The sequence below is a fragment of the Pristis pectinata genome, chromosome 37 (genome assembly GCF_009764475.1).
Source record: "Pristis pectinata isolate sPriPec2 chromosome 37, sPriPec2.1.pri, whole genome shotgun sequence".
In the NCBI taxonomy this organism is placed as follows: Eukaryota; Metazoa; Chordata; class Chondrichthyes; order Rhinopristiformes; family Pristidae; genus Pristis; species Pristis pectinata.
The window spans coordinates 10114645-10138760 of NC_067440.1; the positions used below are offsets into that span (position 1 = coordinate 10114645).

General features: G+C 44.3%; 1 protein-coding gene across 2 annotated transcripts in view; it reads right to left on the reverse strand.

Annotated features, from left to right (window-relative positions):
• Positions 1-11805: 11805 nt before the first annotated feature.
• Positions 11806-24116, reverse strand: part of serpine1 (serpin peptidase inhibitor, clade E (nexin, plasminogen activator inhibitor type 1), member 1) — a 28116-nt gene continuing 15805 nt past the window's right edge. For both annotated transcript variants that reach the window (XM_052044610.1, XM_052044609.1), the window contains 4 exons: positions 20807-20907; positions 18985-19071; positions 17232-17315; positions 11806-15774 (listed from right to left, as the gene is read on the reverse strand). In XM_052044610.1, coding sequence (XP_051900570.1) covers positions 15737-15774; positions 17232-17315; positions 18985-19071; positions 20807-20907 — 310 coding nt within the window. In that variant the 3' untranslated portion in view covers positions 11806-15736. The remainder of the gene's footprint in view (positions 15775-17231; positions 17316-18984; positions 19072-20806; positions 20908-24116) is intronic.

Here is a 24116-nt window from a genome sequence, read left to right on the forward strand (position 1 = left end):
ATGGGTATCTTGGTCAGCATGGACCAGTTGGGCCGAAGGGCCTATTTCTGTGCTGTATGACTCTATGCTCTCCCTTCACGGAATGTGTGTCACCCTGAACTGCTGCCCAGGATCTCAGCAGCTAGAACTTGCTCCACAACTGTAAATCGGGGTGATGGATTTTTAGACCATACTTACACCTTGGAAATTTCCTGCATGTTTAAGGATGTGGTCAGGGAGTTTTTATTCAACCCAAGTCATGCAACACTCAGTCTAGAAGTGAAAGGTTATTGTCTGACACATTGTACCTCCCAGTCCCAGGAGTAAAAAGTTTGTGTCAGACGCACTCTACCACCCACTCTGGGTTGAAAGGCTGGGGACAGCCCCGCTCTCAGTCTCAGAGATGAAAGATTAGCATCTAGCTCACTTCATTATCCAGACTCAGGGGTGAAAAGTTAGCATCTGACACATTGGATCACCTGGTCCTAGAGGCAGAAAGTCTCAATGCCTGACTCAATTCACCCACCCAGTCCCAGAGGTGAAAGGGCAACATCTGACCCATTGCCCCTCCTGTCTACCACACAATCACAGGGTTAACGTTCAGTCTCTGGCCCACCATACTGTTGGATCTGGAGATGATATTGCCCAGAAGGTTCTTCAGAAGTCAAGAATGAGGTGGAAATCTTGTGGTTACAGCTGGTTTATTAGGTGTTCTTAACAAAGAAGTGACAGTAAAGAACAGTGAACAAGTAACACAGCAGAAAATAACTAGGAGTAACAAAGGGCTTAAGCACATAAGATATCTTTATTAGTCACATGTACATCGAAACACACAGTGAAATGCATCTTTTGCATAGAGTGTTCTGGGGGCAGCCCGCAAGTGTCGCCACACTTCATGCTTTACTTTTATACTAAAAACTAATTCCAGTTGGATAGGCAAGGGAGTCTTCTCTGATAGGAACAGTCTGTGAAACAACAAGGACGGTCTTGATTTAAGCTGCCATGACATCTCAGGCTTACAAAGAAACGACAGAAGTACCAAACCAACTATACTACAAATTACTGAAAATCTACTGAAAACTTACAAACAGTTGATTATACAAACATAAGGAAGTTAAACTACAAGAAAAATAACAATTTAAATAACAATTTAGGCCCTAATCCAACAATACCATCCAGTCCCAATCAGTCCAGCTGCAGGGTTTCGACCTGAACATTGACAATTTCTTTCCTCCCACAGATGCTGCTTGAACAGCTAAGTTCCTCCAGCAGATTGTTTGTAGCCCCAGTCATTAGCCTTTGAATCAGATGGTTCTGGCTTCAAGACCCACTCTAGAGACTTACAGACCAGAGCACAATCTGCAGACTTGGTAAATTGGTTTATTATTGTCACATACACCTGGGTACAATGAAAATCTTTGTTTTGCATGCCATGCATACAGATCATTTCATCACATCAGTACGTCAAGGTAGTACAAGGGAGAAGCAATAACAGAATGCAGAATATAGTGTTACAGTTATAGAGAAAGTGCAGTGCAGACAGGCAATAACGTGCAAGGACATGACGAGGTAGATTGTGAGGTCAAGAGTCCATCTTGTTGTACAAGAGGTCCATTCAGTAGTCTTATAACAGTGGGATAGAAGCTGTCCTTGAGCTTGGTGGTACATGTTTTCAGGGTTTTGTATCTTCTGCTCAGTGGGAAGGGAGAGGAGCGAGAATGTCTGGGGTGGGAGGGGTCTTTGATTATGTTGGCTGCTTTCCTGGGGCAGCGAGAAGTGTAGACAGAGTCGTGATCTGCTGAGCTGTGTCCACAGCTCTCCACAGTTCCTTGCAATCTCGGGCAGAGCAGTCGCCATACCAAGCGGTGCTGCATCTGGATTGGATGCTTTCTATGGTGCATCTATAAAAGCTGGAGAGGGTTAATGGAGACTGACAGCCAGTGCAGTACCAATGGAGAACTACACTGTAGAAAGTCCTGTTTATAGGATCCCATGGTAATGTTTCAAAGACTAAGGGGTTTCTTGGTGACCATCCCTCAGCCATCACTGAAAGAGATTTTCTAGCCATAATTACCGTGCTGTTTTTGGGAGCTTGCTATGCTCAAGTTGGCTGTTGGGTTTCATGCAACAATGACTAAACTTCAAAGGTACTTAATTAGCTGTGAAGTGTTTTGAACCATCCTAGAGTCACGAAGTTCTATATGTGCAAGATTATCAGATTTTGGCTGTAGTTAGGGTGATACTTGTTTACTAGGATACCAAGAGAAATTTCCTGCAGTTTTTCACACAGTACCATCCAGCCAGATATCAGTTAAGACACCTGTCTCACATCCCACTGATAGAACAGCCTTGCTGACAATGCAGCATCCTCTCTGTATTGCAGTGGGATGTCAGGCTAGTGTATGGCACTCAGAGTATGGAGTGTGCCTCTGAAACACCAGTCTTCTGTTGGCTTAAATCAATGTCAGAAATGTTCCCAACACATTTTCCATCCGGAATACAGGCATAAAGGCTCTATAAATCTGTGGCAGCATTTGTTTAGACCTTGGCTAATCTGGTTATATCAACTTTAGTTGCTTATTTTATAAAGTCATAGAGTTATCCAGCATGGAAACTGGCCTTTTGGCCCAACTCATTCATGCCAATCAAAGTACTTACCTGAGCTAGTCCCATTTGCCTGTGTTTGGCCAATCTCCTTCGAAACCTTTCCTATCCATGTACCCACCCAAATGTCTATTAAACGTAATTGTATCCGCATCTACCACTTCCTCTGACAGATCACTCCACATACCCACCACGCCCCTGTATGAAAAAGTTGCCCCTTGGGTCCCCTTTAAATCTTTCACCTCTCATCTTAAATCTATGCCCTTTTCCGAATTAAGATCAAAATACAAATGTTGGTTGCTGCTTATGTCAGTAATAACCCAGTGGTTAGTCTCTGGCCCAGAGTTATGGTTAGTAACTATATCTAAAGCATTGCAGTTAGGCTATTCCACTGGCTTGGTTACTTGGGGTCTTTCTTGGGATTGGTGAATAAGGCAGTGCGTAGCTAATGATTTATCTCAGGATTGGGTGATGTGTGTCTCAGGATTGGTGTGTTGCGCGGTGTGTGTCTCAGGCTTGGTGTGTTGGGCAGTGTGTGTCTCAGGATTGGTGTGTTGGGCGGTATCTGTCTCAGGATTGGTGGGTTGGGCGGTGTGTGTCTCAGGATTGGTGTGTTGGGCAGTGTGTGTCTCAGGATTGGTGTGTTGGGCGGTGTGTGTCTCGGGATTGGTGTGTTGGGCAGTTTTGGGATTGGTGAGATGAGCAGTGCGTGTTTTAGGATTGGTGACCTTGGGCTGTGTCTGTTGCCGGATTGGTGAGTTTGATGAGTTCTGTCTCAGGATTGCGAGTTGAGCAATGTGTACTTCAGAATTAGTAAGTTACATTGACTAAGTTTAACAACTTGTCTTAATGATAACAAAAAAACTAACTGCTGGAGGAATTGAGCAGGTCACAGAGCACCTGTGAAGGGAAATGGACAGTTTACACTTCGAGATGAGACCCAAAACATCCACTGTCCATTCTCCCCTCCCCCTGACCCGTTGAGTTTCTTGAGCTGTTTGTTGCTCAAGATTCCAGCATCTGCAGTCTTTTATGTCTCCTGTCTCACTGATAGTCTGACCAGTGCTCGAGAGTGACTGAAAGGCCCAGTGTTACGTGGAATAAGAATGTTTAGAACTTTGTGTAAGATTTGGAGTTAGAAACCAGAGCAGCAGTAAACATATCAGTAAAAGAGAGATTTATTTCAATTCTTAATGTAAAACAAGACAGAAAATACAAATTCCCCCATTCATTATATGTTATTTTCACAATAATTTGAAAAGTACATTCGTATCAACCAATATAAAATACTCTCAAACACAAACAGATGGTGTAAGTAAATGAAACTCATGCTTATAAACTGCTCAGCTTGGTCCTTCTAACTGCTGTAGGGCCATTTATATTTTCAAAGTTAACATTGCCCTAACAGATATGCAGTGCCCTGACGTCGAACCAGCAGCACATTCTGGGCTGTTGAACCAGACTGCAGGATTAAGGAGTGGATTTTCCTGGGTCAGTCTGCCTGAGACACGGTCTTGGGAGACAAGGGATGAGGCCCGCTGTTTCTTTATCCCTGATGAAGGCTTTAATAAACTCTCCATGTAACTTATCTTCAAGAGTAGTAATCTAGATTTTAAAGTGCTCCCCTGCATCTTCACCCCACTTGACCCTGTTGGCTTAATGTATGGACTGGTGTGCCCAAATATCCTGATAGGATCAAGAGTACAGAGGCATTAATCAAACTGAGGTTTTTAAAGGTAAATGAAGGGAGTGGATGGAGGGAATTCTTTTTCCTCAGATGGGGGAGTAGATACTGAATAAAAGAGTGTACCAAGATTCTTGGCCAACACACAGAGCCCCTGGAGGAACTCAGCAGGTCAGGCAGCATCTACAAGGAGAAAATGGACCGTCAACATCTTGGGTCCAGATTCTTCATCCAGACGTTTGTCCACTTCCGTCCACGGACGCTGCCTGACCCACTGAGCTCCTTCAGCGCTTTGTGTGTTGCTCCAGATTCCAGCATCTGCAGTCTCCTGTGTCTCCAAGATTCTTGGCCTGGATACACATCTTGTCAGCAAGGGCATTGAAGGAGCCAGTGCTACTTGATGAGATTATGGTACAGATCATCCTTGATCTACCTGAATGTCAGAATAGGTTCAAAGGGCTGAATGGTCCACCTTACGTTCACGTTGCCAGAATGTGCTCATGGTGGGCTCGGCACTGCAGTGTTTCATTTGCTCATCTATTTTGAATGCTACTCCACAACAGATCACTGATCACAGCCCACGCATCAATATAGTATTTTTTGCTAAATACAAAGCTTCAAAGATCAGAGAAATAAATTACATAAATCCCAAAAATATATTACAACATTTTTGGAATTGTTGCAGTTTGAGATAGAAAAAGCATGCCAGAGTGACAATGTGAAGATAATTATGGGGGATTTTAACATGAAGGTGGACTGGGAAATCCAGAATGGTGGTAGTACTCAGGAGAGGGAGTTTGTGGAATGTCTAAGGGACGTTTTTCTAGAGCAACTTGTTGAAGAGCCCACCAGGGGATCGGCTGTTTTGGATTGGGTACTGTGTAATGAACCGGAGGTGATTAGGGAACTAAAGGTAAAGGAACCACTGGGAACCAGTGATCACAATATGATTGAGTTCAGTTTCAAGTTTGAGAAGGAGAAACTGATAACTGGTGTATCGATATTTCAGTGGAACAAAGGAAATTACAATGGTATGAGAGAGGAGTTGGCCCTAATTGATTGTAAGAGTAAGCTGGCTGGAGGGACGGCAGAGGAGAAATGGAAGGAATTTCTACAGGAAATAAGGAAATTGCAGGATAGATATATTCCAAGAAAAAAGGTTTTTAATGGAAAAAAGGCACAGATGTGGATAACGAGAGAGGTGAAGGCTAAAATAAAAGCAAAAGGGGCGGCGTACAAAGAAGCAAAAATTAGTGGGAAAACAGAAGACTGGGAAGCTTTTAAAAACCTGCAGAGAGAAACTAAGAAGGTCATTAGGAAAGAAAAGATGAATTATGAAAGGAAGTTGGCGGATAACATTCGAAAGGATACTGAGTTTTTTTAAATACATAAGGTGTAAAAGAGAGACGGGTTGATATAGGACCAATTGATAACGGTGCAGGAGCTATTATAATGGACGATAGAGAGATGGCAGAGGAATTGAATGAATATTTTGCATCGGTCTTCACCGTGGAGGACATCAGCAATGTGCCGGTTAGTCAGGAGTCTCACGAAATGGAATTGAGTTCAGTTAAGATTACTAGGGAGAAGGTGCTAGGAAAACTAAATGGACTAAAGACTGATAAGTCTCCCAGACCGGATGAGGTGCATCCCCGGGTTCTGAAGGAGGTGGCTTTAGAGATAGAGGAGGCATTGGTGATAATTTTCCAGAAATCGATAGATTCCGGCGTGGTTCTGGAGGACTGGAGGGTCGCAAATGTAGTTCCGTTGTATAAGAAAGGTGGGAGGCAGCATAAAGGAAATTACAGACCTATTAGTCTGACATCAGTGGTGGGAAAGTTATTGGAATCTATCCTCAAAGACGGGGTTACGGAATACCTAGAGGCGCAGGGCAGGATAGGTCCTAGCCAACATGGTTTTGTGAAGGGAAGATCCTGCCTGACCAACCTATTGGAGTTTTTTGAAGAAATCACAGGTAAGGTGGATAAGGGAGAGGCGGTAGATGTTGTGTATTTAGACTTTCAAAAGGCCTTTGATAAGGTGCCTCACAAGAGACTGATTAATAAGATGAGAGGTCATGGAATTACGGGTAGGATAACAGAATGGGTGGAGCAGTGGCTGGTTGACAGGAAGCAAAGGGTGGAAATGAAAGGATCTCGTTCTGGTTGGTTACCGGTTACTAGTGGTGTGCCGCAGGGGTCGGTGTTGGGACTGGTCCTTTTTACCTTGTACATTAACGATTTGGATGATGGAATAAATGGTTTCGTGACTTAGTTTGCGGATGACACCAAGATAGGGGGAGGAGCAGGGAGTATTGAAGAGATAGGAAGGTTGCAGAGGGACCTAGACAGTTTAGGAGAATGGGCAAAGAAATGGCAGATGAGATTCAATGTAGGGAAATGTGCAGTTGTACACTTTGGAAGCAGAAATAAGCGGGCAGATTATTATCTAGGAGGAGAGAAAATCCAAAGCACGGAAGTACAAAGGGACTTGGGGGTACTCGTGCAGGATACCTTAAAGGTTAACCACCAGGTGGGATCGGTGGTAAAGAAAGCGAATGCTATGTTGGCATTCATTTTGAGAGGTATAGTGTATAAAGTAAAGAAGTGTTGATGAGGCTCTACGGGGCACTAGTGAGGCCTCATTTGGAATATTGTGCGCCGTTTTGGGCCCCACATCTTAGGAAGGATGTGTTGACGTTGGAGAGGGTTCAGAGGAGATTTACAAGGATGATTCCAGGAATGAAAGGGCTTACGTATGAGGAGCGTTTGTCGGCTCTTGGACTGTACTCGCTGGAGTACAGAAGAATGAGAGGGGACCTCATAGCAACATTTAAAATATTGATAGGAAAGGACAGAGTAAATGTGGCTAGGCTGTTTCCCTTGGTGGGTGAGTCCAGGACCAGAGGGCACAATCTTAGAATTAAAGGGTACAGTTTCAAAACAGAGATGAGCAAAAATTTCTTTAGCCGGAGGGTGGTGAATTTGTGGAACTCCTTGCCACGTACAGCAGTGGAGGCCTGATCAGTGGGGGCGTTCAAGGAGGAGATAGATAGATATCTAAATAGTCAGGATATCAAGGGATATGGGGATAAGGCTGGAAATTGGGATTAGAATAGTTTTTTTTTGTTTTTTGTTTTTTTATTGTTTTTTTTTCTTTTTCTTCTTCTTCTTCCCCCATTCCCCATTTCTCATTTCTATTTCCCTTTCCTTGGAGCAGACTCGATGGGCCGAATGGCCTGCTTCTGCTCCCTTGTCTTGTGATCTTGTGATCTTGTGAATGCGTTTGAAAATATGAAAAGTCATAGTTTAGTTTGTAATATATAGCCTAGAATGAGAAATGGTCTAAAACTCAGAGTCAGAACCCCCAGAAGTGAAAAAATGAAATGCTGGAAATACTCAGCAAGGCAGTCATCATCTCTGGAGGGAGAAAAGGAGCTGATGTTTCAAGTGTTTTAACAGAAAGGTGACTTTTAATGATGAAAATATCAGCTCAAAACGTTAACTTTTGATTTTCTGTCTCTCTAGAGATGCTACTTGACCTGTTGAGTATCCTACAATTAAAACTATGAACAAATAATTTTGGAAATGCAGTCCTAATCTTTATTTGTAAATTATATGTTGGAGTCCTACACTGCTCTCTCTCCATGGAATGTATGTTCCCCTGAATTACTAAACCTACTCTGCTCTGACGCATTGAGGACATTTAAGAGACATTTGGACAGGTACATGGATAGGAACGATTTAGAGGGATATGCCCCAAATGCAGGCAAATGGGACTAGTTTAGATGGGTATCTTGGTCAGCATGGACCAGTTGGGCCGAAGGGCCTATTTCTGTGCTGTATGACTCTATGCTCTCCCTTCACGGAATGTGTGTCGCCCTGAACTGCTGCCCAGGATCTCAGCAGCTAGAACTTGCTCCACAACTGTAAATCGGGGTGATGGATTTTTAGACCATACTTACACCTTGGAAATTTCCTGCATGTTTAAGGATGTGGTCAGGGAGTTTTTATTCAACCCAAGTCATGCAACACTCAGTCCAGAAGTGAAAGGTTATTGTCTGACACATTGTACCTCCCAGTCCCAGGAGTAAAAAGTTTGTGTCAGACGCACTCTACCACCCACTCTGGGTTGAAAGGCTGGGGACAGCCCCGCTCTCAGTCTCAGAGATGAAAGATAAGCAGCTAGCTCACTTCATTATCCAGACTCAGGGGTGAAAAGTTAGCATCTGACACACTGGATCACCTGGTCCTAGAGGCAGAAAGTCTCAATGCCTGACTCAATTCACCCACCCAGTCCCAGAGGTGAAAGGGCAACATCTGACCCATTGCCCCTCCTGTCTACCACACAATCACAGGGTTAACGTTCAGTCTCTGGCCCACCATACTGTTGGATCTGGAGATGATATTGCCCAGAAGGTTCTTCAGAAGTCAAGAATGAGGTGGAAATCTTGTGGTTACAGCTGGTTTATTAGGTGTTCTTAACAAAGAAGTGACAGTAAAGAACAGTGAACAAGTAACACAGCAGAAAATAACTAGGAGTAACAAAGGGCTTAAGCACATAAGATATCTTTATTAGTCACATGTACATCGAAACACACAGTGAAATGCATCTTTTGCATAGAGTGTTCTGGGGGCAGCCCGCAAGTGTCGCCACACTTCATGCTTTACTTTTATACTAAAAACTAATTCCAGTTGGATAGGCAAGGGAGTCTTCTCTGATAGGAACAGTCTGTGAAACAACAAGGACGGTCTTGATTTAAGCTGCCATGACATCTCAGGCTTACAAAGAAACGACAGAAGTACCAAACCAACTATACTACAAATTACTGAAAATCTACTGAAAACTTACAAACAGTTGATTATACAAACATAAGGAAGTTAAACTACAAGAAAAATAACAATTTAAATAACAATTTAGGCCCTAATCCAACAATACCATCCAGTCCCAATCAGTCCAGCTGCAGGGTTTCGACCTGAACATTGACAATTTCTTTCCTCCCACAGATGCTGCTTGAACAGCTAAGTTCCTCCAGCAGATTGTTTGTAGCCCCAGTCATTAGCCTTTGAATCAGATGGTTCTTGCTTCAAGACCCACTCTAGAGACTTACAGACCAGAGCACAATCTGCAGACTTGGTAAATTGGTTTATTATTGTCACATACACCTGGGTACAATGAAAATCTTTGTTTTGCATGCCATGCATACAGATCATTTCATCACATCAGTACGTCAAGGTAGTACAAGGGAGAAGCAATAACAGAATGCAGAATATAGTGTTACAGTTATAGAGAAAGTGCAGTGCAGACAGGCAATAACGTGCAAGGACATGACGAGGTAGATTGTGAGGTCAAGAGTCCATCTTGTTGTACAAGAGGTCCATTCAGTAGTCTTATAACAGTGGGATAGAAGCTGTCCTTGAGCTTGGTGGTACATGTTTTCAGGGTTTTGTATCTTCTGCTCAGTGGGAAGGGAGAGGAGCGAGAATGTCTGGGGTGGGAGGGGTCTTTGATTATGTTGGCTGCTTTCCTGGGGCAGCGAGAAGTGTAGACAGAGTCGTGATCTGCTGAGCTGTGTCCACAGCTCTCCACAGTTCCTTGCAATCTCGGGCAGAGCAGTCGCCATACCAAGCGGTGCTGCATCTGGATTGGATGCTTTCTATGGTGCATCTATAAAAGCTGGAGAGGGTTAATGGAGACTGACAGCCAGTGCAGTACCAATGGAGAACTACACTGTAGAAAGTCCTGTTTATAGGATCCCATGGTAATGTTTCAAAGACTAAGGGGTTTCTTGGTGACCATCCCTCAGCCATCACTGAAAGAGATTTTCTAGCCATAATTACCGTGCTGTTTTTGGGAGCTTGCTATGCTCAAGTTGGCTGTTGGGTTTCATGCAACAATGACTAAACTTCAAAGGTACTTAATTAGCTGTGAAGTGTTTTGAACCATCCTAGAGTCACGAAGTTCTATATGTGCAAGATTATCAGATTTTGGCTGTAGTTAGGGTGATACTTGTTTACTAGGATACCAAGAGAAATTTCCTGCAGTTTTTCACACAGTACCATCCAGCCAGATATCAGTTAAGACACCTGTCTCACATCCCACTGATAGAACAGCCTTGCTGACAATGCAGCATCCTCTCTGTATTGCAGTGGGATGTCAGGCTAGTGTATGGCACTCAGAGTATGGAGTGTGCCTCTGAAACACCAGTCTTCTGTTGGCTTAAATCAATGTCAGAAATGTTCCCAACACATTTTCCATCCGGAATACAGGCATAAAGGCTCTATAAATCTGTGGCAGCATTTGTTTAGACCTTGGCTAATCTGGTTATATCAACTTTAGTTGCTTATTTTATAAAGTCATAGAGTTATCCAGCATGGAAACTGGCCTTTTGGCCCAACTCATTCATGCCAATCAAAGTACTTACCTGAGCTAGTCCCATTTGCCTGTGTTTGGCCAATCTCCTTCGAAACCTTTCCTATCCATGTACCCACCCAAATGTCTATTAAACGTAATTGTATCCGCATCTACCACTTCCTCTGACAGATCACTCCACATACCCACCACGCCCCTGTATGAAAAAGTTGCCCCTTGGGTCCCCTTTAAATCTTTCACCTCTCATCTTAAATCTATGCCCTTTTCCGAATTAAGATCAAAATACAAATGTTGGTTGCTGCTTATGTCAGTAATAACCCAGTGGTTAGTCTCTGGCCCAGAGTTATGGTTAGTAACTATATCTAAAGCATTGCAGTTAGGCTATTCCACTGGCTTGGTTACTTGGGGTCTTTCTTGGGATTGGTGAATAAGGCAGTGCGTAGCTAATGATTTATCTCAGGATTGGGTGATGTGTGTCTCAGGATTGGTGTGTTGCGCGGTGTGTGTCTCAGGCTTGGTGTGTTGGGCAGTGTGTGTCTCAGGATTGGTGTGTTGGGCGGTATCTGTCTCAGGATTGGTGGGTTGGGCGGTGTGTGTCTCAGGATTGGTGTGTTGGGCAGTGTGTGTCTCAGGATTGGTGTGTTGGGCGGTGTGTGTCTCGGGATTGGTGTGTTGGGCAGTTTTGGGATTGGTGAGATGAGCAGTGCGTGTTTTAGGATTGGTGACCTTGGGCTGTGTCTGTTGCCGGATTGGTGAGTTTGATGAGTTCTGTCTCAGGATTGCGAGTTGAGCAATGTGTACTTCAGAATTAGTAAGTTACATTGACTAAGTTTAACAACTTGTCTTAATGATAACAAAAAAACTAACTGCTGGAGGAATTGAGCAGGTCACAGAGCACCTGTGAAGGGAAATGGACAGTTTACACTTCGAGATGAGACCCAAAACATCCACTGTCCATTCTCCCCTCCCCCTGACCCGTTGAGTTTCTTGAGCTGTTTGTTGCTCAAGATTCCAGCATCTGCAGTCTTTTATGTCTCCTGTCTCACTGATAGTCTGACCAGTGCTCGAGAGTGACTGAAAGGCCCAGTGTTACGTGGAATAAGAATGTTTAGAACTTTGTGTAAGATTTGGAGTTAGAAACCAGAGCAGCAGTAAACATATCAGTAAAAGAGAGATTTATTTCAATTCTTAATGTAAAACAAGACAGAAAATACAAATTCCCCCATTCATTATATGTTATTTTCACAATAATTTGAAAAGTACATTCGTATCAACCAATATAAAATACTCTCAAACACAAACAGATGATGTAAGTAAATGAAACTCATGCTTATAAACTGCTCAGCTTGGTCCTTCTAACTGCTGTAGGGCCATTTATATTTTCAAAGTTAACATTGCCCTAACAGATATGCAGTGCCCTGACGTCGAACCAGCAGCACATTCTGGGCTGTTGAACCAGACTGCAGGATTAAGGAGTGGATTTTCCTGGGTCAGTCTGCCTGAGACACGGTCTTGGGAGATAAGGGATGAGGCCTGCTGTTTCTTTATCCCTGATGAAGGCTTTAATAAACTCTCCATATAACTTATCTTCAAGAGTAGTAATCTAGATTTTAAAGTGCTCCCCTGCATCTTCACCCCACTTGACCCTGTTGGCTTAATATATGGACTGGTGTGCCCAAATATCCTGATAGGATCAAGAGTACAGAGGCATTAATCAAACTGAGGTTTTTAAAGGTAAATGAAGGGAGTGGATGGAGGGAATTCTTTTTCCTCAGATGGGGGAGTAGATACTGAATAAAAGAGTGTAACAAGATCCTTGGCCAACACACAGAGCCCCTGGAGGAACTCAGCAGGTCAGGCAGCATCTACAAAGAGAAAATGGACCGTCGACATCTTGGGTCCAGACCCTTTATCCAGACGTTTGTCCACTTCCCTCCACGGACGCTGCCTGACCCACTGAGCTCCTTCAGCGCTTTGTGTGTTGCTCCAGATTCCAGCATCTGCAGTCTCCTGTGTCTCCAGGATTCTTGGCCTGGATACACATCTTGTCAGCAAGGGCATTGAAGGAGCCAGTGCTACTTGATGAAATCATGGTACAGATCATCCTTGATCTACCTAAATGTCAGAATAGGTTCAAAGGGCTGAATGCTTCACCTTACGTTCACGTTGCCAGAATGTGCTCATGGTGGGCTCGGCACTGCAGTGTTTCATTTGCTCATCTATTTTGAATGCTACTCCACAACAGATCACTGATCACAGCCCACGCATCAATATAGTATTTTTTGCTAAATACAAAGCTTCAAAGATCAGAGAAATAAATTACATAAATCCCAAAAATATATTACAAACTAAACTATGACTTTTCATATTTTCAAACACATTTTTAGAATGCAACAGTGCAAGTTTTGGAGATATATATATATTTATTTATATAAATAAATAAGGGTGGAGATAGATTCTTTACCCATTCACAACGGGCAAAACAGACAACTGGTCCATGGAGATCATCTCATACTGCAGCCTGCCCACACACACGTGTGGGAAAGTAATACAGGAGTGGCTCCAGGTCATCACAAAACAAATAGTTTTTGTTCATAGGGCATGGACCTCAGTGACGATCCCAACATTTATTGTCCGTCCCCATTTGCCTAATTGGTGGGTCAGGAGTCACATATTGGCTAGACCAAGTAAGAATGGCAGATTTCCTGAAGGTTATTAGTGAACCAGAAGGGTTTATACAGCAAAACAGTAGTAATAGGGTAGCTTTTTTTTAAGTTCCAATTTTTTTGCATTTGTTTATTTGTATTTAACTTCCTTAGCTGCTGAACTGGAATACAAAGCCCAGCATTTTATGCCCATAATAGGAAGGATGTGGCAGCATTGGAAAGGGTGCAGAGGAGATTTACTAGGATGCAGAGGAGATTTACTAGGATGCTACCTGGTTTAGAGAGCATGCATTATGAGGAGAGACTAAGGGAGCTAGGGCTTTACTCTTTGGAGAGAAGGAGGATGAGAGGAGACATGATAGAGGGGTACAAAATATTGAGAGTGGACAGCCAGCACCTCTTTCCCAGGGCACCAATGCTCAATACAAAAGGGCATGGCTTTAAAGTAATGGGTGGGAAGTTCAAGGGAGATATCAGAGGAAGGTTTTTTACCCAGAAAGTGGTTGGGGCATGGAATGCCCTGTCTGGGGCGGTGGTGGAGGCAGGTACATTGGTCAAATTCAAGAGATTGCTCAATAAGCATATGGAGGAATTTAAAATAGAGGGACATGTGGGAGGAAGGGGTTAGATAGTCTTAAGCAAGGTTTAAAGGTCGGCACAACATTGTGGGCTGAAGGGCCTGTATTGTGTTGTACTGTTCTATGTTCTATCCCTAATTGCTCTTGGGAATCAACGGTCCATAATTCTGGCTGATGTGGGAACAGACCAAGGCAGTCAGAAGTTTATATAAACTGAGCACAGGAGAGGCAACTGAACAGTTTGCTCATGATCCTCTTCAATGTGTGATAGAGCACAGAATACAAGCAAATGCCTGTGATTTGCGATCTGTAGCGCAGCCCATGGAAAGAAAATCCTTCTGGGGGATACGAGGGAGGTTCCAGTCAAGTACTTGGGGATACTGCAGGAGATTGTTCTGCAGTTGTTTGCTCAGTTTAAATCAAAACAACTTCCTTATTGGGCTAAAGTGTAAGAGCACCATCTGGTATGTAATTATTTCAGCCAAGAGTTCAAGAATTTTTACCTGGCCCACGCAGAGATGGCTGCGTTTGTGTTAGCTGAAAGTAGCCAGAGAATGATAGTTTTGGTATGAATATGCATAGTCAATATCTGTCCCTCATGAAGACAGATTATCTGAGCTTAATTTTTTTTTAAATGTATTCAATTCATGGGTCGTGGGAGTTGCTGGCAAAGCCAGCAGTTAATGCCCATTCCTAATTGCCCTTGGGAAGTCGGTGGTTTTGAATAGCTGCAGTCCTTCTGGTGAAGGTGCTCCAACCGGAAGACACTTGGACAGGTACATGGATAGGAAAGATTTAGAGGGATATGGGCCAAATGGGACTAGCATCTTGGTTGGCATGGACATGTTGGGCCGAAGGGCCATGCTGTATTACTCTATGACTTTACCATTAGATAGAAGGTTTCAGGATTTAGACCCAGGGATAATGAAGGAACAGAAATAGATTTCCAAGTCATGTGACTTGGTGGGGATGCCTGCAGAGCTGGCTGATGTTCCCATTGGTGGTAGTGGCTACAGGTTTAGGAAGTCATGTCAAAGTAGCCTAGGCAAGCAATGGCAGTACATTTTGGATAGTACACACTGCATCCACTATGTACTGGTGGGGTAAAGGAAGGAATGTGGTGGATGTGATGCCAATCTCTTTGTCCTGGGTGGTGCCAAGCTTTGAGTGTTGCTGGAGCTGCACTCATCTTGGCAAGTGGAAAGTATTCCATCACACTCCTGGCCTGTCGTTTGTGGCAAGGCTTTGGAGTGTCAGGGGGTGTCATGCATGCAGGATACCCATCTGACTGCCTCAGTAATGTAAGCAACAGGTCGAATTCATCATCACTGCTTTGAGGAACCTCGCTTGTGCAAATTGTCTACATTGCAACAATGACCCCACTTCTGAATAGCTTATCAGCCAGTGAAGCACCGGTCCTCAAAGAAAATGCCATAAAATATGGACATTGGAGTATAGCAGTTGGCTAGAATGCATCCAGCTTTGCTGTAGGAGAGAGTCAACAACTCACTGCAAGTGGGCTTCATGGCAGGAAGAGATAGCGGGACACTTTTCAAAAGGACACAGCAAATATTTTGGAAAGGTCGCATTCAGATGGCAGGTGTTGAGACCTTGCAGGTAGCTGTGCTGCGATGGAAGGTTTGAGGAATGCGTGAAATGAATCCATTCTTTCTTAGCGATGATAGTGATGTCCAGAGTCACTGTCGGTTATGTGATTTAGTGGCAGATGACAGAATGATCATCCATGGAGTTGAAACCTTCCCGCTGTACAATTTTTTTGCCAGTTTAATTCCAGTCTTCTCTATGGTTTTTCAGACATGATATCTGAGTATTGTCTTTACAGAGTGATAGTTCTAGGGTTCCATAACTTGTCCCATAAATAGAATGGTACCTGGAAAACAAGGTGGAACACTGTTAACATCAAATCCAACTTCATCTCAGATTACACTTTGATTTCCTCTTTTTCCAATCCCTTCCCCTTCTACGCCTGCCTGCACACCCCCCCGACCCCCTCCACACACACCCTTTGGACTTCAAACACAGCAGAGACAGGCTAGATTTTGAAGGGTTCCTCTGCTTGCCTGCTGGGGGAGGTAGGTGGGGTCTAGGTCAAAGAGTGTGGCCTGTGTAGAACTGGTATCTCTGAGCATTTGACCTCAGTGGGTTCTTTGATGTGCAGCAAGGAGTAGGTGGTGCTCACTGAGCAGGGTGCGGTAGATGGTGCAGTGGGCACATTACTAGAATTTTAATCAGAAAATATACATTTTACAGAAGTCTGGAAACAAAATATCTGTGATGAAGAGAGTGAATGCAAATTTATAAGTCAACTGGAACATAAAAGAGTCCAGTTTCCTCTGACATGCTTAAGATGTGCAGCTTGGTGGGTTAATTGGCCACTGTAAATTGCTCTTAGTGTCTAGATGAGTGGTTGAATCCCAGGGGTGGAGGGGTTAGTGGGAATATTGGGAAGAATGAAATGGGTTAGAGTTGGATTAGTGTAAAACTGGACACTTAATGTTGGCGCTGGCTTAGTAGGCCAAAAGGCCTGTTCAATGCTATATTTCTCTGTGACTCTTTGTGTAGAGGAGTCCTTAAGGGAATGGACTTTGCTCTTATTTACCTGACAGGGTCTAGATCTGACTTAAGATTAAGATCTTTATTAGTCACATGTACATCAAAACACACAGTGAAATACATCTTTGCATAGAGTGTTCTGGGGGCAGCCCACAAGTGTTGCCACGCTTCTAGCGCCAACATAGCATGCCCACAACTTCCTAACCCGTACGAGTTTGGAATGTGGGAGGAAACCGGAGCACCCGGAGGAATCCCACGCAGACACGGTGAGAACGTACAAACTCCTTACAGACAGTGGCCGGAATTGAACCCGGGTCGCTGGCGCTGTAATAGCGTTACGCTAACCGCTACACTACTGTGCCTGCCCATTCAGACTTGATCTGAATAATGTGTGACTATTAACCTTTAAGTGGCCAAGTGAACCCACTTTTACTTTAGATTTATTTTTCGGTGTAGGCATCAACCGAGCGTTTATTACCCATCCTTAATTGCCCTTGAGAAGGTGGTAGTGTACTATCTTGTGGAACTTGTGGTGAAGTGCTCCCTCTGTGTGGTTGGGGAGGGAGTTCAGAGATTGATGGATCCTTGAAGTAAACTGGACATAATGTATGGGATCAGCCATGATCTTATAGCCTGATGAAGCAGACTTGAGAACAACCCACTTCCATTTCTTGTGCAGTAGATTTTAGCTCCCTACATACCCGATTCCTCAGATTAACTTGCAGGCTAAATAGAGCTTCTCACAACTGATCCTCTGAAGAGGCAGCATCTTACCTGTAGGGTTGTGTCGGATCAAGAATAGGAAGGGTCTGTCGATCACAACCTCAAGTGGAACCATTCGTTCATAAACAATGGCAGCTGCAAAAAAATAATAAGCACAGTCGTCAACTCAGTACACCCACATCTACACTTACACAGTGTGCTTTCCCATGATATAGTTGCCAAGGCCCATGCTTATTATATCAATGGTAACCATGTTTAATTGAAAGATTAATAAGACAAACTCGATAAAATATGTAGAACAACACAATGTTGTGCCAAACTAATTAAACGCCTAACTAAACTAATCCCTTCTGCCTACACAATGTCCATATCCCTCCATTCTCCGCGCATTCATCCAACAACCTTTTAAACGCCTCTATTGTATTTAACTCCTTTACCATTCCAGGCACCAAACACACTGCGTAAAAAACCTTGTCACGCACATCTCCTTTGAACTTGCCCCCTCTCACCCGAAACGCTTGCCCTCTCGTATTAGACATTTCGACACTGGGAAAAAGATATGGGCTGTCTACTCTATCTGTGCCTCTCATAATCTTATAAACTTCTATCAGGTCTCCCATCAGCCTCCGCCGCTCCAGAGAAAACAACCCAAGTTTGTCCAACCTCTGCTTATAACACATGTCCTCTAATCCAGGCAGCATCCTGGTAAACCTCTTCTGAACCCTCCACATCCTTCCTATAATGGGGCGATCAGAACTGAATGCGATACTCCAGAGTTTTATAAAGCTGCAGCATAACTTCCTGACTCTTGAACTCAATGCCCCAACTAATGAAAGCAAGCATGCCATATGCCTTCTTTACCACCCTATTGACCTGTGCGGCCACCAATGTGCTTTAAAAAATTCTGTCGTAAAGAGGTGTAGTGGCAGCTATCTAAACAGTTGGCTGTAATACAGTAATTGCATAGTCTGGCCACAGGGCAGTTTGTGGAGTGGGTGTGTGAAACCCTTCTTCCAACTCATGCTTTTAAAACAAGCTCTTGTAGCTATCGAGTGACTGCAAGCTTTATTGTGGGCACTTTGCTGGTTGCATTTCAGGAACTGTTGGCTGTATGTGGTTCTGGTGTACAGGCCAACTTCAGTCCATGGGTTGAGCTGTGAAGCATTCCAAGGCCATTTAGCACAGCTCTCTCCTTCATTCACCACTCCTTCTCTCCTTCTGCACCCCCCCCCCCACCTCTAATCCCAACCTCTCGTCCTCCAATTTGCTTTGGCAGAGGAAGTCCAGGGTGTTGGATGCACGCAGTCTTTTTCCCTGTGTTGGGAAATCAAGAACCAGAAGGCATAGGTCTAAGCTGAGAGGGGAAGGATTTAAAAGGGACCCGAGCAGCAACTTTTTCACACAGAGGGTGGTGCGTATGTGGAACGAGCTGCCCAAGAAAGTAGTTGAGGACACTTAAAGGACATTTGGATAAGTACATGGATGGGAACTGTTCAGAGGGATATGGACTAAATGGGACTAGCTTAGGTGGGCACCTTGGTCAGTATGGATTAGTTGGGCCGAAGGGCCTGCTTCCATGCTGTATGACTTTTTGAAATGCAGAAGCAGCAGTGCTTTTCAGACAGAAGGGCAGGGCGTGTGAAATTCATTACAATAACATCCATTTCTATGTCCCTACTTTTATTTAACAATCACACAGGCTTTGGAATGGGTGGTTGATCTCAACTGGCCCTTATTTGCATCGCCTTATGCAGTTGAATATCAGGATGAACTCAAGAGGCCCGGTGAGGGCAGGCAGACTCACCAGTGGCTGCAGATGCCTTGGTTCCACTCTCGTTTGCTTCAATCTTTACCTTCTGCAGAGCGTGTGCCACAAACAGCTTTCTGGTTTCTGTAACAACAGAGAAAGGAGGGAGAATGATTAGTCCACCAGCCCAGGGACCAAATCCCACCCCCCCCCCCCCCCCGCACTGTAGAACTGCAGCCTGGTGGTCAGTTTATCCCAGTTTCCATCAAAGTGAAGGGAGAAAGCATAGAGGGCCTGGAATCTAACCTCTCCCATCCTGCAGAAAGTGTGAGCCCATTTGAACGTGAAGGTGGAAGTTAGTGGTGAGAGGCAGCCAAAAAATTCCTTCTCGGGGTGTCTGAGCATCCACTTCTGCCAACAGTGCTTTCCAAGTACAGAAGCAACTTCCAAAGCTTCCCTGACATCTCTCAAACCCGTGATATCTACCATCTGGAAGGACAGGATCAGTAGGTGCTTGGAAATGCTGCCACCCACAGGTTCCCTGGCAATTCATACACCATCCAGAGTTGGAATATACATCGCCATTCCTTCATCACTGCTGGTTAAGGAGGTTTGGCATGTCACCGAACACTCCAACAAACTTCCAGAGATGTGCTGTTGAAAGTATCCTGACTGGTTGCATCATTGTCTCATACGGCAATTCGAATACATAGGAACATAAGCTGCAGAGAGCAGTGCACTCACCCCAATACCTCATGGGCACATCCCTCCCCACCATTGGTAGTATCTACAAGCGGCGCTGCCTCAAGAAGGCAACATCCATCGTCAAAGATCCCCACCATCTGGGCCATGCCATCTTCTCACAGCTCCCATCGGGCAGGAGGTACAGAAGCCTTAAGTCCCACACCACCAGGTTCAAGAACAGCTACTTCCCTTCAGCCATTCAGTTCTTGAACCAGCCTGCACAACCCTAATCACTACCTCAATATAGCAACACTATGACCACTTTGCACAACAATGGACTTGTTTTTTTTGTCCTAATTGTGTCCTTTCTTGTATAATTTATTTAATTTATGTTTTTCTAGTGAATGTTGTGTCTCCAATGCTATGTGCTTGTGATGGTGTTGCACAGAAGATTTTCATTGCATCTTTGCATGTATGTACTTGTGCATATGACAATAAATTTGTCTAGTCTAAACACAGGAGCTAAATGGAGTTTGGTAGCATTGTGGTTAAGTAACTAGACTGGCCAGAGATCGGAACAAATGAGCCAAAGATTAAGTTCAAATCCCACTCTGGCAGCTGGTGAACTGAAATTCAACTAATTACATAAAATGTCTAATTGTTTTTTAAAAAAAAGCCTGTTTCAGTAACCATGAAACTACTGGATTGATGTAAAAACCCGTCTGATTTAGTAACGTCCTTCAGGGAAGGAAATCTCGTTTACATACGACCCTAGATCCTCCAATGTAGTTCACTCTTAACTGCTTCCTCAGTTCTGAGGCAATGAGGATGGGGAAATAACTACTGGTGTTTCCTCTCCCTCCTCCACAGCTCTGTGGTAGCACCTTCACCACATGGTCTGCAGCGGTTCAAGTAGCTGGCACATCACCGCTTTCAAATGGCAGGGAGGAACGGCTAGTAAATACACACCAGGGCTGGTCACATCTGACATGACTTTCCCACTAACACTTCCCCCTCTCTCCACAGCCAGGACATATCAGAATGTCTACAGCTTTTCGTGTCCTGTTTCATCCACAAATCATACTTTTCAGACTAATTCTGTGTGCACTAGACCCTCTCCTACCCTCCTCCCAAATGCAGTGTCTCTTCAAAAAGGACTGACATTGAATCAAAGATGCCGTGAAGATGTACTTACTGCTCATATTAGTAAAGTCTGCCTCCGCGTTATTAAACATGTCCTTTATTCCCATGTTAACCAGTGGCTTTTTCAGATCCGTCTCAGTCTCCAGGGAAAATCTGCCATGGAAAAGACAATAAAAACATCAAAGAAATGCCCCACATGAAATGCCATGCTGTTTCAAACTTGTGACAAGCTCGTTGAAGCAGAAGCAATGAACAATTTGCTGGCAGAACTCGACAGCTTGGGGAGGGCAGGAAAGAATCGTCGACATTTTGGATCCTGATGCAGGGTTTTGACCTGAAACGTTGACAATTCCTTCCCCCCACCACCCCCCCCCCCACCACCACAGATGCTGCTCGACCCGCTGAGTTCCTCCAGCAGATTGGAGATGCAAGAGACTGCAGATGCTGGAATCTGGAGTGACGCCCAAAATAATCAGCAGGTCAGGCAGCATCTGTGGAGGGAAATGGACATTCGACTGTCCATTTCCCTCCAGATGCTGCCTGACCTGTTGAGTTCCTCCAGCAGATTGTTTGTTGCTCCAGATTTCAGCGTCTGCAGTCTCTTGTGTCTTTCCTTAAGCAGAACCCTGATGAACTGATGCAATTTATCAACCTGAAACAGTCTCTCCCTCCATAGTTGTTGCTTGACCTGCTAAACATCCCTGTTTCATTTCTAGACACACTCTGGAGGCCATCCAACAAAAGAATTAGGCTTTTTTTTTGTGACAACGCCAGCCAGAATGGAGATTGGACAATTCCCTCGCCATTAAGTGTTAGCGATTAGTGGGCTGTAGGTGACCAAGACCGATTTTATGCCTGTAGTTTATGTGACAATCCCAGGAAAATGACCGTGCCTTTACTGGGGAGGAACCACTTTCGTTTCTTCCTCTGCTCTTTAAAAACAGACTGCTTACTGAAAGAACTGTAATATGTTGTTGTGAGTCATGAACTCTCCCTGCTGCAATGCTACATTGTCAATAACTGCTGCAAGTTAATATCCCAACACAATTTATCAGACCTGCAGTGGTTCAGTGGGAAGCTCTCTTGACTCTTATCACAGAGACTGTGGGGTTGATTCCCAATGTACAGACTGGAGCACAAACGCTTCATCCGACACTCCCACCGCAGAGCTGAGGGTGCCCTGCAGTGGTGAAGGTGCTGTCCTCTGAGCGAGATATACATTTTGTTTATTCATCTGGACATCAGTTGCAAGGCCACCATTTATTACCTATCCAGAGCCACCTTTTTAAATCACTGCTGTCTATTTGATGAAAGTACTCCCATGGTTAGGGATGTCCGAAAGCTGGAAAGGGCGCAAAAAAAGTTTGAGGATGTTACTGGGACTGGAGGGCTTGAACTATAAGGAGAGGCTGGGACTTTTTTCCCCCCTCTGGAGTGTAGGAGGATGAGGGGTGACCTTAGAGGTTTATAAGGTCATGAGGGTCATTGATAAGGTGGATGGTCACAGTCTTTTCCCCAGGGTAGGGAAGTCCAAAATGAGAAGGCATAGTTTTAAGTTGGGAGGGAAGAGATTTAAAAGGGACCAAAGGGACAATGTTTTCCACACAGAAGGTGGTGGGTATATGGAACGAGCTGCCAGAGGAAGTGGTTGAGGCAGGTACAATTATGATAGTTAAAAGGCATTTGGGCAGGTACATGGATAGGAAAGGTTTGGTGGGATATGGGCCAAACACAGGCAAATGGGACTAAGCTCAGTTGAGCAACTTGTTTGCCCTGGACAAGTTGGGCCATTTGGTTTTTCGGTACTGTAGCTCTATGTGCTGTTAGGCGAGGAGTTCTGGAACTTAGACCCTGTGACGAAGGAATGGTGATGGATCTGTTAGTCAGATGATGTGCACCTTGAAGGGAAGCTGCAGAGGGTGGTGTTCCCATGCTCCAGCTCACTGCCCTTGTTCTTCATTGAAGAGTTCACGGGTTTGGGGTAGTCTAGGTGATTAAGCGCAGTGCTTTTTGTAAATGGTGCACACTGCAGCCACAAAGCATTAGAGGGGCAGCAAATGTTTAGGGAGGTCAGTGGTGTGCTTTGTCTTGGATTGTGTCAGGCTTTTTCAGTGCCATTGGAACCAAATTCAGCAAGGTGAATAAAATGCATTGTGCCTTGTAAATGATGGAAAGGCTTTGGGGAGTCAGGAAATGAGACATTCAGTAGAGAATATCCACCCACTGACTTGCTCTTATAGACATGTACTTATGTGGCTGTTCCAGCTGAGTTAGATGACTCTGTTAGCATGCTTCCTTGGATTCTATGACAGTCCAAGTGCAGGATGTTCTCTCTAAAACCAATATTTGTCATACAACCCACTTTGCAGAAGCTGATCATCAGTGCTGTACACACATTGGCCTCTGTGTATCCTGCAAGAGTGACTCTGTTACATAGTTCAGTTACAATTGTCTACAAAGTTCTTAGTGAAGTCCTGATGTAGTTAAATGTGCAGTGCAAATGTTAGTCTTTTCCCTTTAATTAGACCCAGTTGGGCTCAGTAACAGAACCCTTATCAATACCTGGATCTCTGCTTATTCCCTTTGATTTTGACTACCATTCCCATTGATATTGTGTCGGGGATTAACTCCCTTTAGTCTGGGAGAGATTAAGGAACAACTTTATCCCTTCACCGCTGTACAATAGCCAGACACAATTCCCATTCCCTTTCACCAAGACACTCCACACACCAGCCTCCAAGACAAGTCAGAGTCAGGCTTCAGGCAGCTTGAGTACTGCATGCAGTTCTAGTCAAAGATGTGATTGCATTGGAATGAGGGCAGGCATTTGTGAGCATGTTGCCAAAATTGGAATATTTTAGCCATGAGTAAAGATTGGATAAGCCAAGATGTCTTTTTGTTTTGGAACAGAGGAGAAGTAGCTGAGTGTACGTTATTATTAGTAAGAAAAAGCCATTTCCCTTAGCAGAGAGTCAAAAACCAGGGGCAGAGGTTTAAAGTAGTTGGCCTCATCCAAAAAGTGATGGGGGTCTGGAACTCACTGCCTGAAACCCTTATCACAGTTAAACAGTACTTGGATGTGTACTTGAAAACACATGACCTGCAGGGCTATTGACAGAGCATTGGAGGGTCCTGCAGGGCTATTGACAGAGCGTTGGAGGGTGGGATTAAGTTGATTAGCTCTTTCTCAACTGGCTCAGACACTAGCTACAGTGTTCCATGATTCCATGAAGACTAGGCGTTCTCACTCCCCCAACACTACAGTAGGGAGTAAAATAGGATAGGGCATTTCTTTCTTCCCCTCCCAGTAGTGCTTCCTCAACCCTATTTCTGGGACCCACCAAAGAACTTGATCGGGCTCT